At 39.1% G+C, this 19,487-nt stretch overlaps 1 protein-coding gene across 1 annotated transcript; it reads right to left on the reverse strand.

The window, feature by feature from the left end:
* Nucleotides 1-488: 488 nt before the first annotated feature.
* Nucleotides 489-16,393, reverse strand: lzts3b (leucine zipper, putative tumor suppressor family member 3b). Its single transcript, XM_053503344.1, has 6 exons — nucleotides 15,887-16,393; nucleotides 14,437-15,017; nucleotides 13,627-14,169; nucleotides 8,123-8,443; nucleotides 7,193-7,423; nucleotides 489-3,659 (listed from the first exon to the last, which is right to left on the reverse strand). Exons 2-6 carry the CDS (start codon nucleotides 14,923-14,925, stop codon nucleotides 3,027-3,029), a joined length of 2,217 nt encoding a protein of 738 aa, XP_053359319.1. The 5' UTR covers nucleotides 14,926-15,017; nucleotides 15,887-16,393; the 3' UTR covers nucleotides 489-3,026.
* Nucleotides 16,394-19,487: the final 3,094 nt, after the last annotated feature.

The raw sequence follows: 19,487 nt of genomic DNA on the forward strand, positions 1-19,487 counted from the left end.
GCATGGCACAAATGGTAAAGGTTGGATAGGGCTCTGACTGTGTTGTCATGGGGTGTCACTGCATTGTTGCTATATCAGTTCTGACAATGTCTTTAGGGTTGTGCTACGACCATGGTAGGTTATTGCATGTTGTAAAAGACGGCATTAAGTTACATTCTTCTGGTGCCCACCATAGTTAATGACAAAGTAGTAAGCAGATGATAAGAGCACAGTGCGAATTGATCGCACACATATTTTCAGAAAGCTCTGGGAATGTTAGGTTTTTTTATGGTGTGACAGTGGCCATGATGGCAGAAGCCGAAAGAACATTTGGCTTATAAACTCAATATTTATATCAACAAAAACAGGGCCCTATGCATCTTGCACAAAACTCCCATGCATCAGACACTATTTTATGACAAAAGCAAGAAATTTATATTAGACGTATACAGTCTGTGATTTCAATGTCACTTTGAGTCTTTATTTTTAACTTTTGTTTTGGATATGCTTTTCATCAAACCATTACACTAACATAAATACAAACAATAAAAATGGGTATAAAAACATATCATTTTGCTCTAAACAATACCATAATTACATTTATAACAACAACAACAACAATAACAACATTAAAAGGAACTTGGGTTTTGATACGGCTGCCTTGTGTCCTAAAAGAAATAGTAGGCTGAAATGCCTAATCTTTAAGAAAGTAAAGCAATGTTGAATTGCTTCATTGGTTCACAATTAGAATAAATAATAACTATCTTTTCAAAATATTCACACAGAGTGCATTGATGTATGAACATGTTTACATTAATAGATTACAACAATTAACAACCAAATTTGTAGCCTGTCTTATAAGAACACACAATAGAGCATAGCAGCACCTCTGTTCCTTTAGACAAAGGCAACATACTCCACTTGCAGCCTTCCGATAGGTTCAGCTCATAATATTGTACTAAATAGTATGGCAAATGTGGTGGATTTTGCCTGCTTAGTGCAATAGAATATGTTTTGACCACTGGTGGCACACTCTTTAAAATACTATTGAGTGTAGTACTGTGCTGTTTTGGACAAATCTTTCTCTAACTGCTTCCACTGCTTAGTTTCTAACTGACCATATATGCTCTCTCAATCATAGTGTACAAATAAAGTCACCGAGTACTAAAGCCATTTTTCATTTTTGTTTTGTGACTTTCTATTTTTCAAATCAAGCAAAACAAAAAACAAAAGAAAGAAAGAAAACATCTTTCAAGTACTTCTTTTTAGGAGTGGGAACCGTCCCAACACTCTTTGATGATCCTTTGTAATTATTTTTAGTCACTGCAGTCTTTGTGCAGTGATGAAGAACCAGGTTCTCCAGTATCCCTGAAACATCACTTAAGGACGTCTTGTCTTTCTTCATATTAAATACTAGATATCTAAAACAATGTTCACTCTTTTAATACTGAATTCCATAACAACACTTAAAACATTTTCCAAATTCTCAATTATTTCTTTATATAATGGTACCCCCAGTACCTTCAATTATATGGTTACAGTCAAGTCTGTATGTATTTGGACAAGCACACATCTGTCCTATTGTTTCCTCTCTACATCACTAGAAGGTATTTAAAATGAAGGGGTTGAAATGTTATTGAAGTGTAGACTCTCAGCATTAACCATTTAGCGTTTTCTTTTTTTACAAAGCCCCACTATGTTCCCTGACTTAAAAGTAATTCAACAAACTAACATAATAATCATTATTAGGATTATTATTGAGGATTAATTTTAATATTGCAAAAATATTGCAGTTAAGGACTACCTGAAGTTGGGAGATGAAACAGGGGCATCACCAAATGCTAAGTTCCTCCCTTGAGCTGCTTTGCAAGGCCTTTACTGCAGCTCCCTTCAGTGACTGCTTTTTGTGGGTATTTCTGCTTTGACTTTCTTTCTTCTGACAATTGTTTTAATGTGAAGTGCTAAGATAGGTTTTGTAGAATTTAACTGAATTGCAGAAAGTAAAGGTCTATAAAGACATCCAACCTGCTACTTACAGTGCATCCGGAAAGTATTCACAGCGCATCACTTTTTCCACATTTTTTTTATGTCAATATTCTAAGCCTTATTCTATTAAAACGCTCTGAATACTTTTCGGATGCACTGTTTTATCTATTTGTTGTTCACATTCTTCAATTTCAATCATTCCTGTGCAAGTTAACTTTGGTTCAGATTTGATTCACAGGTCTTATAGGAAAGTCTAATCTGAACTTTATGCTTTTGAGTGTCAGTGGTTTATATTTTGAAGTAAAACCTCTGTATTTATGTTCAACAAGATGATTGTAGACTCTGACAATGATACACTTCTCGCCTTCAAAATGCTTTTTGAATCCACTTTAGTGGGTCACTCATCCATGACCTTCCAGGCCTTTTGGTGTTGCTAAGCTCACATGTGTAATGCTTTATAAAAATGTACCAAATTTTTAATTTAACCTCTCTTAATGTCTCTCTTTTTTATTATCGTGATTGCATCCTTTACCAACAAGCACCTATTTAATTTGTCATGAAGTAACAAAGAAATGATCCTGCCCATCAAACTGCTTATCAGTCAGTTGTCCAATTACTTCTGAGCCTGTGAAAATAGGGGGAATTTGTAAAACAATAGCTGTAATTCATAAATGGTAAATTAAAGCTGAAAGTCTACAATTCTATAGGATATTGATTGCTTGATTTTACTGTGCTAGTGTATAGAGGCACAATAATGAAAAGTGCGTCCTTGTCCAAATACTTATGGACCAGACTGTAGATGTCAGTGCACATGTTTATTGTGTATCTGCGTGTGTGTGCGCGTGTGAGTAATAACATGAGCCTTTGTCTCTTTGTCTTAGTGGGTCTTTCATCATTCCAGCACACTGATTTATTACTGCATCATTTTTTATGTGGAGCCCCTCACTTACTGACTATCTGAGACTTTACTTTCTGACGAATATTTAAACAAACCACTTTCAATAATGCATGTTGAGCAGAAGTCGATTGTCTCTGTATTACGTCATCATACAGTGGCAGATCTAAATCTCAGTGGACTCAATCCTCTCCAGGCGAGAGGGTCCTGCCCATGGGGGAGCCAGCTGGTTGGGGGATGGGGTTTTGGAGTCATCTGGCGCTGGAGTGAGGGTAACAGTAACTGGTACAGAAATGGGTACACTTGCTGGTGGAGGTGAACTGGATGTTCCACCCAGCTTGGACCCAAGCTGGCCAACACGCTCTTCTAAAGCTTGGTTTCTTTGCAGTGTCTCTACGTAGCTGAGCTGCAGCTGCGCTTGGTACTTAAGCACACGCTCTTTCTCGTTCCGCCAGGTATGACGCTCTTGGGCAAAAGCAAGTGCTTGGAGCTCACGTTGCTGCCGTTCCAACCGCAGCTCACCTTGCAGTCGCTCTAGCTGTTGTCGCAACTCTCCAGCTTCCTGACGCTGCGCCTTGGCCTCATCGCTCTGCAGACTTAGCAGGGCATCTACCATAGGGCTAAGTGGGGAAAGTGGTGTCAAAACTTCAGGGGTGCGTGGTGAGTGCAGACCACCCCAAGGCAGGCTGCTGGTAAGCCCTGTTGCACGTTCACCAGTGTAGGTCAACTCACCCAGAGCTCGTTTTAGCCCCAGGACCTCAGCCTCAAATACCACCAGCTTGTCACGTAGGATGGATACCTGATAGGAAGAAAGAAAAGAGGGCAGAATTAGCTCATTGGTTAAGAGCTTGGACTACTGATCAGAATGGTCACCACCAAACTGCCATTGCTTACACATAGAATGAGATAAATGTAAGTCACCCTGGATAGGGGCATGTGCCAAATACCATAAATGGAGCTAATACATTCACAAACTTTTTTCCCTACTCCCTTAAGTCTTCAAGAGTTCCTCAGTAAAGATAGTAGTTAAATACTTACTTTAACTGTGGCATGGTTGGTTGTAATAGATAGGCTTTTTTGAGTATTTGAGTAACTACTGATCTAGGATTTCCACACACAATTGTCTTTATAGTTTACACAGAATCATGTTAAAGACAAAAAAACACCCTTTAAGCGTAAAGTCTACATGCTGAAACACCTTGTTGACGGAAAATTGATGAGTGCTTTATGGAGTATGACCAGACTGGTATAAGAGGAAATTAAGTTTATAACTTATCTGAAGAAAATGTTAGTGGTGCTTGCCGTGGCATCATAATTATAGCTCTGGTCTCAATGTTAAGTCTATGGGACTTTTTGGGGCGGTTAATTGCCCACCCCTTAGAAAAGTCATAGCACCCTATTCCCGATTTGACACCTTATTCATGGGTCTACAACAAACTAGTGCGGGACAAGTTACGCGCCAAACTTTTGTATGAAAGAAGAAGAATAATGAGAAAAAAAATAAGCCTGTGAGATAGTAATAGTAGTGCTTCGCTTCCAAAGCACCACTAATAACTAAAATATACTATGCACAACTGTGAGCAGAAAACAATATCAGAACCAACTACGGTTTACAACAGTAATAGTCTGCATCACATTCCACTCCTGTTAGCCAAGAACAAGAACCTGAGGCTATCATGTGTACAAACTCAACAAAACTGACCAGCCGAAGACTGGAGAAAGACCCTGATGATTTTTTTTTTTTATCTTTAGTTCCCATTAATGAAGAGCCCATCTCCATGATAGCCTCAGATTAATTTTCATGGCTGACAAGACTGGAACACAATGTGGTATTCTGCCATTGTAGCCCATCCACCTCAAGGTCCAGTGTTTTATGTGTACTGAGATGCTTTTTTTTGCCAGATTGTACACTGTACATGTAAGAGTTATTATGCAATTTATGTCTGCTTAAACCAGTCTGGTCATTCTCCATTGGGCACTTATTGATCTCTTTCATCACTAAACAATATGTTTTAGTCTGTAGACCCTCCACTCAGGATGTTTTTTGTGTTTCACACCATTCTGTATACACTCTAGAGACTGCTGAGAATTGAAATATTCACAGCATCCCATCTGCTACCAACAACCATGCCATGGGTAAAGTCACAGAGGTCAGATTTGTTCCCCCATTCTGATGTTTGATGTGAGTTCTTCAAATGTACTGTATCTACATGATTTTATGCTTTGTGCTGCTGCAACAATTTTTTTTTAAATTAAATAAATTTTTATTAAATAAATAATGGCACAGTGAAAACCGTTATATGTTGTTGTTGTTTGTCTGAGGTTGTGTTTACCTAATATTTAGACTGACTTTGATCAAAGATTTTTATTATGTTTTTACACAAAAATACATAGAATTAAACGAGGGGGCACAAATTTTTACACATGACTGTATTTGACCCTGTATGATATTGTACATTGTTTAGAACTTGCTCTTTTAATTATAGATTTTTTTTGTATCTTTACATGGCATACATTGGAGGTCTCAGAAAAAATTCTGTCTCTATATCTGTATGTCTGTCGAGCCATGCTGTCTGTCACAGAATCACGCAAAATTGCCTGAACAGAATTTAATGAAACTTTTACCTTCGTTATCTGTCTGTAGTTCAATCCAAGCAGTTTTGTGCCAGATTACGTCACAGAATCTAGCACTTTTTTTGGACGAATATATCTCTTTTTCCCCTTAAGGTGGGCATGGCTATACACGTTTTTCAACAGAGCCAATCAACGTGATAGTTGTATACAGAGTATACACAGATTATGCAGAAGACAGAAATGACCATAACGCATCTACAGATTCCCACAATCCTCACCAAACACGAACAAAAGTGCTAAAATCTATTAAATAAACCTATCAGTGGGCAGTATGCCTTCCTTCTTACCCTGATGCCCCATCGCTCTGGTATAGGACAATCTGCACTCATCAGACCACATGATCTTTTTCCATTGTTTCAAAGTCCAATCTTTATTCTCCTTAGCAAAATCAAGCCTTTTTTCTGAGTAGCCTTACAAATCCCATTCCTATAAGTTTTTATCAAATTGTGTTCATTCATTTATCTTCCGTACCTTTTTATTCTGTATACAGGGTCACAGAAATCCTGGACCCTATCCCAAGGGACTTCAGGCACAAGGCAATGTATACCTTGGACATGGTGCCAATCAGGGTGCAGGGCACGCACATGTATATGTATATATTACAGGCAATTTGGAAACAGATTAGCCTAATCCGGAAAAAAAAACAGAATACCCGTAGGAAACCACCGATTATAGGGAAAACATGCAAACTCCACACAGACACAAGGCAGGAATCAAACCCTCGACTCTGGAGATGCGAGGCCTAGGTGCTAACCACTACGCCACCATACTGCTCCATAATTATACACACTCATTTACTCACTCTTACTCATCGTCTATACCGCTTTATCCTGTATTCAGGGTCGCGGGGGCCTAGAGTCTATCCCAGGAGACTTAGGGCACAAGGAAGGGTACACCCAGGACAGGGTGCCAATCCATCACAGGGCACACACAGAGACACACACTCACATACTCATTCACACACTACGGGCAATTTGGGAACGCCTATTAACCTAACCTACAAGTCTTTGGAATGTGGGAGGAAACAGAGTACCCGGAGGAAACCCACCAAGCACAGGAGACGGGAATCACAGAGACAGGAATTGAGCCTGGCCAGGAATTGAACCCGGACCCTGGAGGTGCAAGGCGACAGTGCTAACATACTGTAATTATACTCTTATATTATAACTAAATATCTGCACAGAAATTTCTTTAGAAAGTTCAATGCATAGAAAACGTAAAACCTAAGTAAATTTATACTTTTGTTTTGTATATATTTCTTAGATACAAGCCGGGGGACCCCCCAAAAAAAGCTGTTGAGTGGCACTGGGGAAAAGGACTAAATAAATAAATAAATAAATAAACTGTTGACAAACTTGTGATGGAGCATCATTGCTTCATGCATGTGTGTTCGAAAAAAAAAAAAAAAAAAAAAAGATATCCCCATGGGGAAATTGAAGGCATGCAAAAACAAATAAACAGAGTAAACATCTATATAAAATATCTGTAAATAAATATAAACTGCATAAACGGTAAACACAGGTACTGCTAAACATCAGAATCAGAAGAAGTAAGTAAATGAAGGTGAACTTAATAGATGGATGCATATATTCTTAAAATGGAGTTAAAGTGAGAATATTGATGCGGAGTATGTAAACACTGGTATGTAATCCAGATCTCTATATGAATGTTTTTCACAGATTGCACGTATGAATTTACCTCTGTCAAAGTCTTTTTCAGTTCTCCTTCACATCTCTCCAGCTCGCGGCTTTTACTGCTGTAGGAATCTTTCAGGCCAAGCATGGCATCCTCTCTCTCCTTCAGTTGTGCGTTGAGCTCTTTAAGTTGACCCCTCAATGCTACCATTTCTCCTGCCCGCTGCGTCACCTCATGCTGACTGTCCCTCAGCTGCTGCTTCAACAAGGATATCTCTCCTACCTTCTGACAAACCTAGTACATGGCCAAACACAAAACAGCATATAGTTATTGCGAAGCACAATGTACACTTATTACCAAAATAATCAACTCCATTTAAGAGAACAGGCATCCAGTTTAAAATTCACAAACATTTGTTAAATTCCCACTCAAACAACAGGGGAAAAAAAGCATTTTTCTATAAACCAAACAGGCCCAGTGTAACAACTTACAGTATAATATGTAATAACAGGATTTGTTCTTAAAGCATATGCAGTAAAATTATTGATATACCTAAACATGATATAAAATAAACAAATTGTGATCTTTAAAAACGTCTATCCCAAGTTCAGTTATTCAGAATTGCGCAGAGAACTTCACTAAAGGATTGATACTATTATTGGTATTGCAAACATGTCTAAAGAAGGAAAACCCACATGCACAAACATGGGAGTTATGAAAGAAGACATAAATAAAGCTGCTTGGAATGTTTGGCATGTACATGTTTTACAACCTTGTTAGGCAAAACAAGAAAAAGCTCATGTTGCCATTTTCTTCAGAGAAGTCATATTTAATTATAGGGGTGCTATTTTAAATGGCAGTAATTTTGTAGTTCAGTGTAGTCTATACAGTATATACTAAAGATCTGTGTACACCAGTGGTATCGGAATTAATAATCTTAAAGCAATTGGATAGTTATCCCACTGTCTATCCACGTCTTAAATTTGTCATTACCTCCCACTTGGTTTCCTCCAGGCGGGGTAAGATTTCAGCCTGCTCCTTACGATAATCCAGGCACTTTCTCTCTAGCTCTTCACGCTGAGCCAGCAGAGCACTGATCTCCTCCTGGAGTCGGTTCTTGTCCTGCTGTAGTCGGCTGATCTGGGCCTGCAGTGCTTGCTGGGAACGTTGTGCCCGCCGGGTCACCTGCTGTAACCTTCCGGCATAGTTCTGTCTCAGTTCCTCCATCTCTCTCTCCCATACCCGCTGTTTCTCTTCAAACACCTGCATGATGGCTGCTTCACTCTGGTCCAAGTTGCGGCGCATGTGAAGAACCTTAGTGGAAATAAAATGGATGAGTGATTAGACAATATTCCATCAACAGTATCTTCCAATTATTGAGGTTACATAGCAAGTACCTGGCTTTTCATATTATGTATAATTGGGTTTGGACATAATTACTGAAATATTTTTTGGGTTTGGATTGAGTTTAAACCAGTAAATATATATTTGTTAAGGCTAAATCACAAATGCTTCTAAGAATGACTCAAAAAAAACAATGTGCAGTGTAAACAACCTGTGTCCAAAGTGACTGTATCTGTGTGAGAAAGCTGAGAGAGATATAGTCGACTTATTTTGATAGTTGTTTCCTGACATGTAAATTTTCACTTCCTCTTCGAAGTGCTGTCAACCTGGAAAAACTATTCAATATAAATCATAAACCAGACAGTTAATGTAGACTAAATCTGATATTTAAATGTCAGCCAACAGCAGAAAAAAACAGTAAATTATAACTTACAGGTTTTTGTTTGGGGATGATGGATATATATTTTTCCGCAACCATATTTTAAAAAACTGTACAAACTTTGTTGATAGTTTCCTAACATTTTAACTAGTGCTAGGGACTATGCGGTACTGCTGCATTTCACACAGACACTGCAGAAACAAAGGTAAAATATGCAATGGTAAGATTGCTTTAATTTGTCAAACCAGCAAAGAAGCCAGCCAAAGAGGATGCTGAAAGGCAAATGCTATTACAGTTTACCTAGCGAAGGACATAATACCTACTGTTTCACAATGGATGAAAACAAGGGTTTTAAGAGGCTTCTTAAAATTGTCATTATATTTACCAAGTCAATACAGTCAAACCATGGATTGCGAGCATAATTCTTTTCTTTGGAAGCATGCTTGTATATCAAAGCACTTGTATATCAAATTTCCCCATAAGGAATAATGGAACTCTGATGATTCGCTCCACAACCCAAAAATATTCATATAAAAATTATTAATACAAAATGTAAAGTAAAAATAAAACAAATTAACCTGCACTTTACCTTTGAAAAGAAACCCCACAGAGCAGTGCTTCCATTAGTGTGTGTGTGTGTGTGTGTGTTTGTGTGTGTGTGTGTGTGTGTGTGTGTGTGGTATTCATCTGTACTACCCGTATATCAAGACCTCGCTCGTTTATTAAGTTAAAATTTATTTATTTACTTTATTCTCCTGGAGGAGGCTGAGGAAAGCCAGGCTTCCCATTTTTTCCAGCCAGGCTTTTTCAGACTAGTGTATTTTAATAAAAACATTTGTATAACTGCCTTATTTTGGTAATGAACTCTTTTGTGTACTTGCTGACTGCCATCTCTTCCCTGTTTTTCACTTAGCATTGTACAGAGAGTAAAATCTTGCCCCTCTAAATGTGTAGTGTACCCGTCGTCCTATACAAGGGGAAGCCAGGCTAAGTTGTGGGAAAAGAAAAGAAAGAAAAGCAGTATCAAACCTAAAGTCATGCTGCAGTGCTTGAATATCAGCATGTCTGTGATGCAGGCATAAACAAAAGAACGCAATCAAGGCACACCCTCAAATGTAAGATTGCTTTTATACAACAGTTTCAGAGACACCGTTTATTATTAACAGGTGGTTTGTTTGCTTATTTATCCAGTTACCACTCTGCATTTTGCGCAGGTAAATAACCATGATTGGTGGGGGTGGCAATCAACAGTTAGTGAAAGTAACAGGGGTTAATGTAGTTTTAAAAAACCGAAAAGGTAAGAATGGTGGACATTTCTGAGAAGCTTACAAAATGTACATTATATTTCCATTTATTTAGCCTTAGAATATCAGCCAACTTCTAGATTCCGGGGTTGAATCCCAAGTAGTGTTGAAAGTTATTGTGCTATGTAGGGTGCAAGTTAGAATCCCTTCTTCAAAACATCAAATAGAGCTTTTTATCAGGGCTTAAAGAAGGACTTGGGATTCAGCCTTTTGTTAAAAGCTAGTTTGCCTTATGACCATAAATAAAAGAGCATGATCGACAATTACTTAGAAGATAAAGTGTTGTTTAAGATGACCTAAACTTATCAGATAAGTTTTCTTGCTGAAATTGTTTTCATGACTTTAAATAAAAGTTTTAAATGTAGGTTTTGGCAGGCAGCTGTTCTCCTCTCTTTCCAGTACTGTGGATTGTACCAACCTGCTGTCACCAACGCTGGTAACCAACAAATAGTGTAATTAACGATTGTTTGAACAGCTGTGGCGTGGACTTGTACATATAGTTAAAGGTTCCAGTGCTGTTACAGTCTATTATCATACAGTATATCATATAATACTTGACTAAACAGATTGCTTGGATTAAATGAGATTAGCTGATTAGAAGAGGCTACAGTCGCGGTGAGGACAAGACTACATGGTGTTTACTGCACGTTTGAACGGAACCCATTTTGTCTCAGAGCTGTTTGGGACTGTGAACTATTTCAGACTGTAATCCTAACTGAAATTAGGATTATTCACCATTGGGGCAGCTTTACAGGACAGCCATTGTCAGCTCCCAGACTGATTAATTGAAACCAACTTATCTCCTCCCCCCACCTTCCCCCCCCCCCCCCCGCCACGCACACACATGTGTTCACATCACATAGGACCTGTCATGGTCCTGTCATATCAACACCTTGGTGTAAAAGGCCCGCCAGCGTCTTTACCACCTCAAACGCTTGAAAGACATCCCTGATAGACTGCCCTACAGAGTGCTTGGGAACTTTTACACCTGCACCATAGAGAGCATCCTGATGGGAAACATCACAACCTGGTTCGGTAACATCACGATGCAGGACAGACGAGCTCTACAGAGGGTGGTGCGATCAGCGGAGCGCACCATGCGCACCGAGCTCCCTGACCTGCACTCAATCTACAGCAAGCGGTTCTGGACCAAGGCCAGGAAGATCATGAAGGACCTCAGCCATCCCAACAATGGACTGTTCTCTATACTGAGGTCAGGAAAGCGATTCTGCTCCCTAAAGGCCAACATAGAGAGACTGAGGAGGAGCTGCTTCCTGCAGGCGATACGGTCTCTTAATCAATACACCACTGACACAGTACTGACCCACGCATATGGTTTTTACACTCACTCTGGACATTCTGGACATTCGTTTACACTTGTGGCTACTGCACAACTACACCTGGTGGTCATTATTTAAATCATTCTATCACAAGCCACTTTAAATAAATCTCTTTAAGCATATTTGCATGCACAAGACACTTTAAATATGTGGATTGCACAACCCTGGACATTACCATGTTTTTATTACCATTTATTCTAACTTCATTCCACACAAAAATGACATAAATCTATACCTACTTTGTACAGCTGTTCTTATTGTTCTATATTCTTCCATATATTCTTCATATATTTTCTATATTGTGTATTTTTGTTGTACGGTTATTTTATTTTAACTTTAATTTTATATTTAATTTTATTCTTTTATATTTACCTTTTATTTTATCTTTTATATTTATTTCCTATTCATAGTTTTTTATTCATAGTCACAAGCAGCTGTCTAAGCATTTCACTGCATATTGTACTGTGTATGACTGAAATTTGAATTTGAACTTTGGCCTTTTTATACGTTCACTTGCACACTGAAAATTTTGGTATCTGGTGCACTGCACTTATTTATTTTTTGTACAATACATGCAAAATTTCGCGATTTAAGAATGCTCGTAGATTTGCAATCCATTCGTATATACAGAATTCATAACTCGAATGTTCGTAAGTCAGGGACAAAACTATTTTATGAAGATGCTTGTTATGTAACTGAACAGATAGCAACCTCAACAAAGTGGACTTTTTATATCAACTAAAACAGATTTCATGTTATACATTTGTATTTTCAACCTCAGAGCACACAGTTATAGGCATGTAAAGCTGCTTTGCGGCAATGAAAATTGGTAAAAGCGCTATAGAAATAAAATTGAATTGAATTAAGGGATTTTTATTATGGGTTAATTTTTGGTCTTACTATCTGGTATCACATAAATGAAGATGCTTTGTCTCAGGGAGTTTTTCCTTGACAGTGTTGCCTTCGGGTTGTTCATTAGGGCTAAGCAATTTTTTAAATTTATATTTAGAATTTTAATTCCTGTTAATTCCTATGCATTGTGACAGTGTCCATTGTTGCTATTTTATATGTGCAAACAAATCCCTAAAAATCCCTTAATGCCTATAACTGTGTGCTCTGAGGTTGAAAATACAAATGTATAACATGAAATCTGTTTTAGTTGATATAAAAAGCCCACTTTGTTGAGGTTGCTATCTGTTTAATTACATAAAAAGCATCTTCATAATATAGTTTTGTGTAAAATCATACCAGACACTCTAATGGTTTGTCTGCTTAGATTTCGTTGGCTGTTAAAGCAGTTGATGCACAATACACAAACAAAAGTGATGAAATTAAGAAATAACATAGATTAGGTTACTTGTCTGAGTCGGTTTCCTTGAAAGTTTTTCCCCAAGCCACGCCACAGAAAGCTTTATGAAACGTGTAATAAAAATGAAAATGTTATTATATTCAGTAATAGATGCTTATGCAAGTAATCCTAGTTGATGTATGTGTAACGTAATCTGAGTGTAGTAATGGTTAATGGTGAAGGATTGATTTTTTTTATTGGGATTGTTCGAGTAAATCAATCAATGAGTAATTGGTTAAAACAATACTCAAACAATTATGTAATAGATACCGACTTCCATCAATAATGAAAAACAATTCAGGTTTTAAACATATGTAAATATTCATTATCCTGTCATAATAACTGGCATATATGGTCAGTTATCCTTTTTTTGAGGTTAGATTTCCTAGCAGAGCTTTATTTACATTGATAGGTAATTTGTTTGGTTGCTCTGTAAAACCTTTTGATTGCTAAAATGACATGTACTAATTAATACAATCACATTCCAATAACTTGAGTCTTTATATTTGTTTTAGTATAGTTTTATACTATCTGAACATAATGAGCAAAAGCAATTTAAAAGGGTGCTATAAGAATGTTTAACTTACTGTGAAATTTGCTCTAAAGTAATCTCATTATGTGATATGTAGGTGTTCCCTCTGGTTTTAAAAGAACTTTATAAAATCACATTTGTGTGTCTTTTTTAAGAAAATAAATAAATGTTTGGGAAATAACCTGTTGTATAAACAGCTTTAGAGGTAACATCAGTAACGCCACAGTCTCCCCTATATCATTTCACTCACCTCTTGTTCTTTCTCCCACAGTCGGTCCTCCAAGTCTTGTATTATATCATCCGAGGAGGGTGACGGATGAATGGCAGCTGGCATATCAGCCAGGTGACAAAGTCTGTGATAGGATGAAGAGCTCTTCCCAGAGGATGAGCGGCCACTGTCTGAAGCACTCAGGCCGTTCTGGTAGTTGGGCTTGTCCAGTTTATCTGTGCCCAATCTGTTAATATGGCTGGTCGAGGCACTGAAGGGTCCAAGGGCAGGAGCAGGAGCATAGCTGCAACCAGGGACTGTGTACGTGGGCAGGCTGGTGAAAGAGTTCCTTCCCGAGTCAGTCATGACACCTTGGCCCCCATCCTCTCTGCCCTGTTCCCTCTCCGGACTGTCTCGTTCACTAAGTGGCTGGGGATCATCAGATCCTCCTGTTCCTCCAGCACAGTGACCTCCAGCTCCACCTCCACCTCCAGCATGTGCCACTAGATTCTGCATGGAGTGAAAGCTCTTTGGCACTACAGGTTTGAAGGCAGAGGGCCGCACCAATCCAGAATTGTTCTGAGACTGTGTGTAAAGAGAATGAAACTGATTAAAACCATAATACAAGAAATTAACTCACAGCAACAGTAAAATATTTTATATTTTGCCTGTATAATTATATAGGATTATATAAGTCTGTATATATCGCTTTTCATTTATCAATGTTTCCATTAGTGGAACAACTACTGGAGGAAAGTCTAGCCTTCTTTGGTTTCTTGTCTGTGAACAGCCATAACAACCTAAACATCTCCTTAATTATAGTGGTCCATTTGTTCCTCAGCTTACAATTACCTGTTCTGACTTTCCAGACATGGGTAGAACCTTGGGTGGCGTTCGTCCATTTGCCTTTGTAGCGTTCCCCTCTCGGATTTTCACAGCAACCATGCTGTCACCACTCTTCTCTCCAGTGTGGACAACCACATTCCTGCGGGCATCTACACTCGTGTCCCCTATCGGCCGCGGTGCCACTCTGCGGATGGCAACATTGTTCTCCAGGCGTTCGCAGATGGAAGGCACCCTCTCCAGGTTGGAGGAGGCAGTGGTGGACTCACAGCCAGCAAGCTGGGGCCGGTCTGTGGTTATGCTGCTACCTCCCCTTTCATCGCTGGAGACTGTGCATTCAGACATAGAAGGTGGAGGGTTGAGGCGCTCAGCGCTGAAGCTGCGATCTGATGGGCCTCTACGATATAGGGGTGGTCCACGAGGGAGGGTGGTACGTGTGCCCACACTCTTCATGGCGAATTCTTGCTCGCCAGCCACCCCACTACCAACACTTCCCATGTTGGTCAAAGTCTGCCTCTCACTCAGCACCACAACCCCATCACATGGGCCTTTGTAGTGAAGGGTGTACCATCGGCTAGTGAGCAATAACACTAGAGAGAGGAAAAGAGAGAGAGAAAGAGATTCGATAATCTGTTAATAAATGACAGTGGCTGGCAGATTAGAAAAATATACAAACATTGTGTGCACATGTGTTAACTGATGAAGATGTGACAGTCATGTAGGAAAAGAGCACAGTGTCTGCCCCAATACCCTTCTGAATCCTTAAATTTTACCTGAACATGAAACACACACATACTCACGGTCGGGCAGTCAGATACAGTGTCTTCACTACCACATTACCAAATATTACTCTAATCCCTGTTTTTAGGGTTTCTGATTTCACTGGAACTGAACCTTCATGGTTGCAAGAAACCTAAGTTAACGGAAACTTTGTGAGTTTGCTGTAAAACTTTACTCTTACTGTTTTCCTCCTGACTATATGCTTCAGTGCACTTCTGCAGAAATTAGCCGGATCCTGATAACCCTTTAACGTTCTTTACTTATATTACTGTACATATGAAGAATTGCCTATAAAAACTACATTATCATATAATAAGCAAAATGAGACATCAGTTTGCATATCGTCCCTAAGAATATTTACTCACATCTCTAAACTCATAGCTGTTATTGCCTTCCAGTGTAATCTAACATCCGAATCAACATCGCCACCTCCTGAGACTACACAATTTTCAGCAAACCAAGGACAGGTGTCTTCTTTCGGCTTTCACATTCGCTCGTCTCTCACTACTGCTTCCATCACTACCCGTGCATTATGAATCGCGCCATACACACATTATTTTCTACACCCTCTACCAATGAGGCCTGCATGGCCGATCTAGTGATACTGTGATATCACTTTGTTGCTATCACACACCGAGACACAGCAGTGTGCTCACAATGGTGAGCTGAAAACACTTACAGGAGCATCACGATCCCCTGCTCGTTTACACTCTCTCTCTCTTTCTTTATTCTCTCCGCCGCTTGCATGTGCATTACATAATGCGCGTCGGGATCCGTCCTCCGCGCGGTGGATTATACGGAAGAGAAAGGGCGCATCGTTCGCTCTTTTTCCTCGGAGCGTTTCTGTGCCATTCCCGCGCTCCTCAGTCTGCTTCACTCCCACTCCAGCGGGTCTCCGCGACTGTACAAGCTCCGCTTCTTCTTCTTCTTCTTCTGCGCGTTTTTCTAACAATAGCGACTAATAAAACGCCAGTGGCTCTTCTACATGCGATGCCGTTCCGGGCATTAAAATAAGGATGCGCGTAGAGAGCGATAGGCTATGCGTGACACGTAGGTACGTAGCTATGAATCCCCGTGTGAGCTTTAGCAGTTCTGTCTCAAGCGGTGCTCGTGTGCCGCCGTGCTTAGGCTACTGTTCAAGGCAGCGACGATTAGCGAAATGTTCGTAAACACCGGAGTCTCATGGAGATGGGAAAAAAAATAAAAAATCTCTGATTATCGCCTTTGGCTTTGAATCGGATGATGGAAGCGGCGGATGCGCGTATCAGCTGGGCCACACGCCCACCTCGACCCCGCCCCTCTGTCGCACGCTGGAAACGCCCCTTGGAAGCCGTGATAGGCAACACGCGCGTGAGTAGTAGATCACCAGCGTCCAGGTGGCTAGCATCCAGCTGGCGCTCCTCTTAGGGCACCATCATGGGGGGATTTACATTCACGATTAACTGCAGACATGTACACAAACTTTAAAGAGAAATAAAGCCATGCTTGGGACAAAACAGTGGCATCCGAGACATTTACGACACCTGTTATGATCAATATGGCAAAATTATATTAGACATACTAGATTGATGAGAAATAGGCCTAGGCTACATCAAGTCTTGAGAAGAAAAGATTAACTTCAGTGTGATCTGAAACACTAAACCATTAAGGATACTTATTTTTTTTTTTTTTGTTTTGTTTTTTGCAAGATGAGAAAACCGCAATTGCAATATTTAAATAAACTGTTGTATGCATTCTGGAGGAAAATAGCCATATTCTGCAGCCATGGCGACCATTCATGAACGCATCACAGCTTATCCACTGTTTTGAATATGTTTTTCTGTTTTCATTTGGTGGCTATTTTTTTTATTTATGATTTTCATCAACGAAAACCCTCACTTGTTGTGCATTTCCACACATCTGCTATATATACATATACACAAATACACATATACACAGACGATGTCTTTCACCAGGTCTCTGCCTCCATTCACAAATTCAGTGGTGACATCAACACGTACCAGTTACCACGGAAACGGGCTCTATCAAATTCAGGGCGTACAATGTCATGTGACACAAAGACGTTATAACGGCACCAGGGTGCGCTGTTGAGGCAGTAAAATAGTCTGCAAGTGAAGGACTCGTTACCTGCGTCGGATCTAAACCTGTCTCCACCTAAGTTAAAGTACCAAAGGGCAAATTCAGTATGGTCGGTTTCAATTTCTATTTTTTATTTTGCCCAACAGGCTACTAAACTAAAAGAGCTCATTTAGCCATAAAAAGTGATCTGCATATCTACAGTTGCCCATTTTAAAAAACAAAAACAGTTACTTAAAATAAAAAAGGAAATACAATAATAATAATTATTATTATTTCATTTAGCTGAAAACTGCATCAGTTCCATGTTAACCAGCATCGTTTTTCAGTATATTATAAATTCTTTCGTGTCTCTTGTCTATATTTCCTCCCACAGTCCAAAGGCATGCAAATTAGGCTATCACATAAATTAATTTAGGTCACTTGGGCCACTTTTTACATGAAAACATGGCCTTAAATTTGTTTGTGTGTGTGTCCTGCGATGGATTGGAAGTCCATCCATGGTGTACCCTGCAACGTACCCTAAGTCTCCTGGGATAGTCTCCAGGCCCCCCGTCACCCTGACTACAGGATAAACCAGGACAGACAATGAGTGAGTGAGTGTGTCATTGTGTGTGTGTGTGTGTGTGTGTGGTGTGCACATGCATGTGTGCTTGTGTGTTGGCAGTTACATTTACTTTTGCCTTTAAATTTTTTTATACATATGTATAAAAGTATGCATAAAAGTATCTTTCAGTTGATTAGATTTTTTTCTTGATACTTCAAATTGCAATTGTATATGTTTTGAATCACTATCTCTACTTTAAACAGAAAGTCATAATATCACTGATCACCCAAACCAGTCAATTATTTTTAAACAAATTTGAAGATGGGTTAAAAAAATAAACAAACTTATAAAAATCCTATCTAACACATTATGTGCCAAGTCAGGTCACCTTTATTTATACAGCACATTTCAAACATTGAGGCAATTCAGAATGCTTTAGATAGGTGAAGAGAACATGAGAAAACTAAAATGAATAAACATAAAAAACCTTTGCATACTCTCCCGGTGCTTGGTGGGTGTCTTTTTCCCCCCGGTACTCCAGTTTCCTCACACAGTCCAAAGACAGGCAGATTGGGTTAATGGGCATTTCCAAATGGCCGGTGTGCCCTGGGATAGATTGCCTCCCTGTCTAGGGTGTACACTGCCGCGTGCCCAAAATCTTCTGGGATAGGCTCCCCCTGGTGACTCTACAAGTGGTATAGAAGCTGACTGAATTAACTTAAACCCTAAGACAGAACAAAAATAAAACGAAAAGACTGGCTAAAAGGAAATAAACAAGATAGACGGATATAAACAATGATTGCAACTAATTAGCAAAATTAAAACAAGCAAACATTAAAATACAATAAAGAAAATAATTACAATGTATAGACATGTGTATAGAAACATGATTATTAGCTATAGATATGTGCTCATTGTATATTGTCAGATGCTTTTAAACCTTTGACCTCATAGTGTATAAACACATGCTTATAAACCTTTGAGCTCAGAAGTGTTCAGGATCATGTGATAAAGTAGGGGACAGGTAGTAGCACTAGGGTGTGCTGTGGAGTTAAGCCAGAACTTATCACTTATGTTCTTAACAAATCTGTCTCAAAAGTCCTTCCAGGACATATAAAATTCCTCACAAATTTTGTTTATTGACCTGTGTAGATGACGGAATGCAACCTTAGGTTATTTTAATCACTTTGTTCTTGCCTGCACTATACAAATGTGTTTAAACCATGTGACCAACTCACAGCAAATGGTAGAGGCTTGAGTTCACTCATCATACTGTGATAGTATGTGTTACACAACACTACAACTAAGCCACCTTTTGTAAACAATGACAATAAGTTAATTTTCTTCAAAATAAAGTCCATAAATTTTTAACAATCAGCAATAACTTTCTAGAACCTTTGTATTCACTGTGTGAAACTACAAGTAAGAAAAACTTTGTGGTGAAGCAGTGTTTCTCACAGGATTTCATGAGACTGTGGTAGGGGGAACTTCCAGGGTTATGGGTTATGGTTTATGGTTTGCTGTACAAAAGTTTTGTACATTTAAAGTTAAATGCATCTGTGTGGTTCACTTTGAGACCAAACTTAAGAGGGTAGATCTTTAAATAACTTGGTGTTTTAGTGAACTATTTTGTGTTCTAGTAGTACACATCTAGAAA

Source organism: Clarias gariepinus, chromosome 9 (assembly GCF_024256425.1).
Source record: "Clarias gariepinus isolate MV-2021 ecotype Netherlands chromosome 9, CGAR_prim_01v2, whole genome shotgun sequence".
In the NCBI taxonomy this organism is placed as follows: Eukaryota; Metazoa; Chordata; class Actinopteri; order Siluriformes; family Clariidae; genus Clarias; species Clarias gariepinus.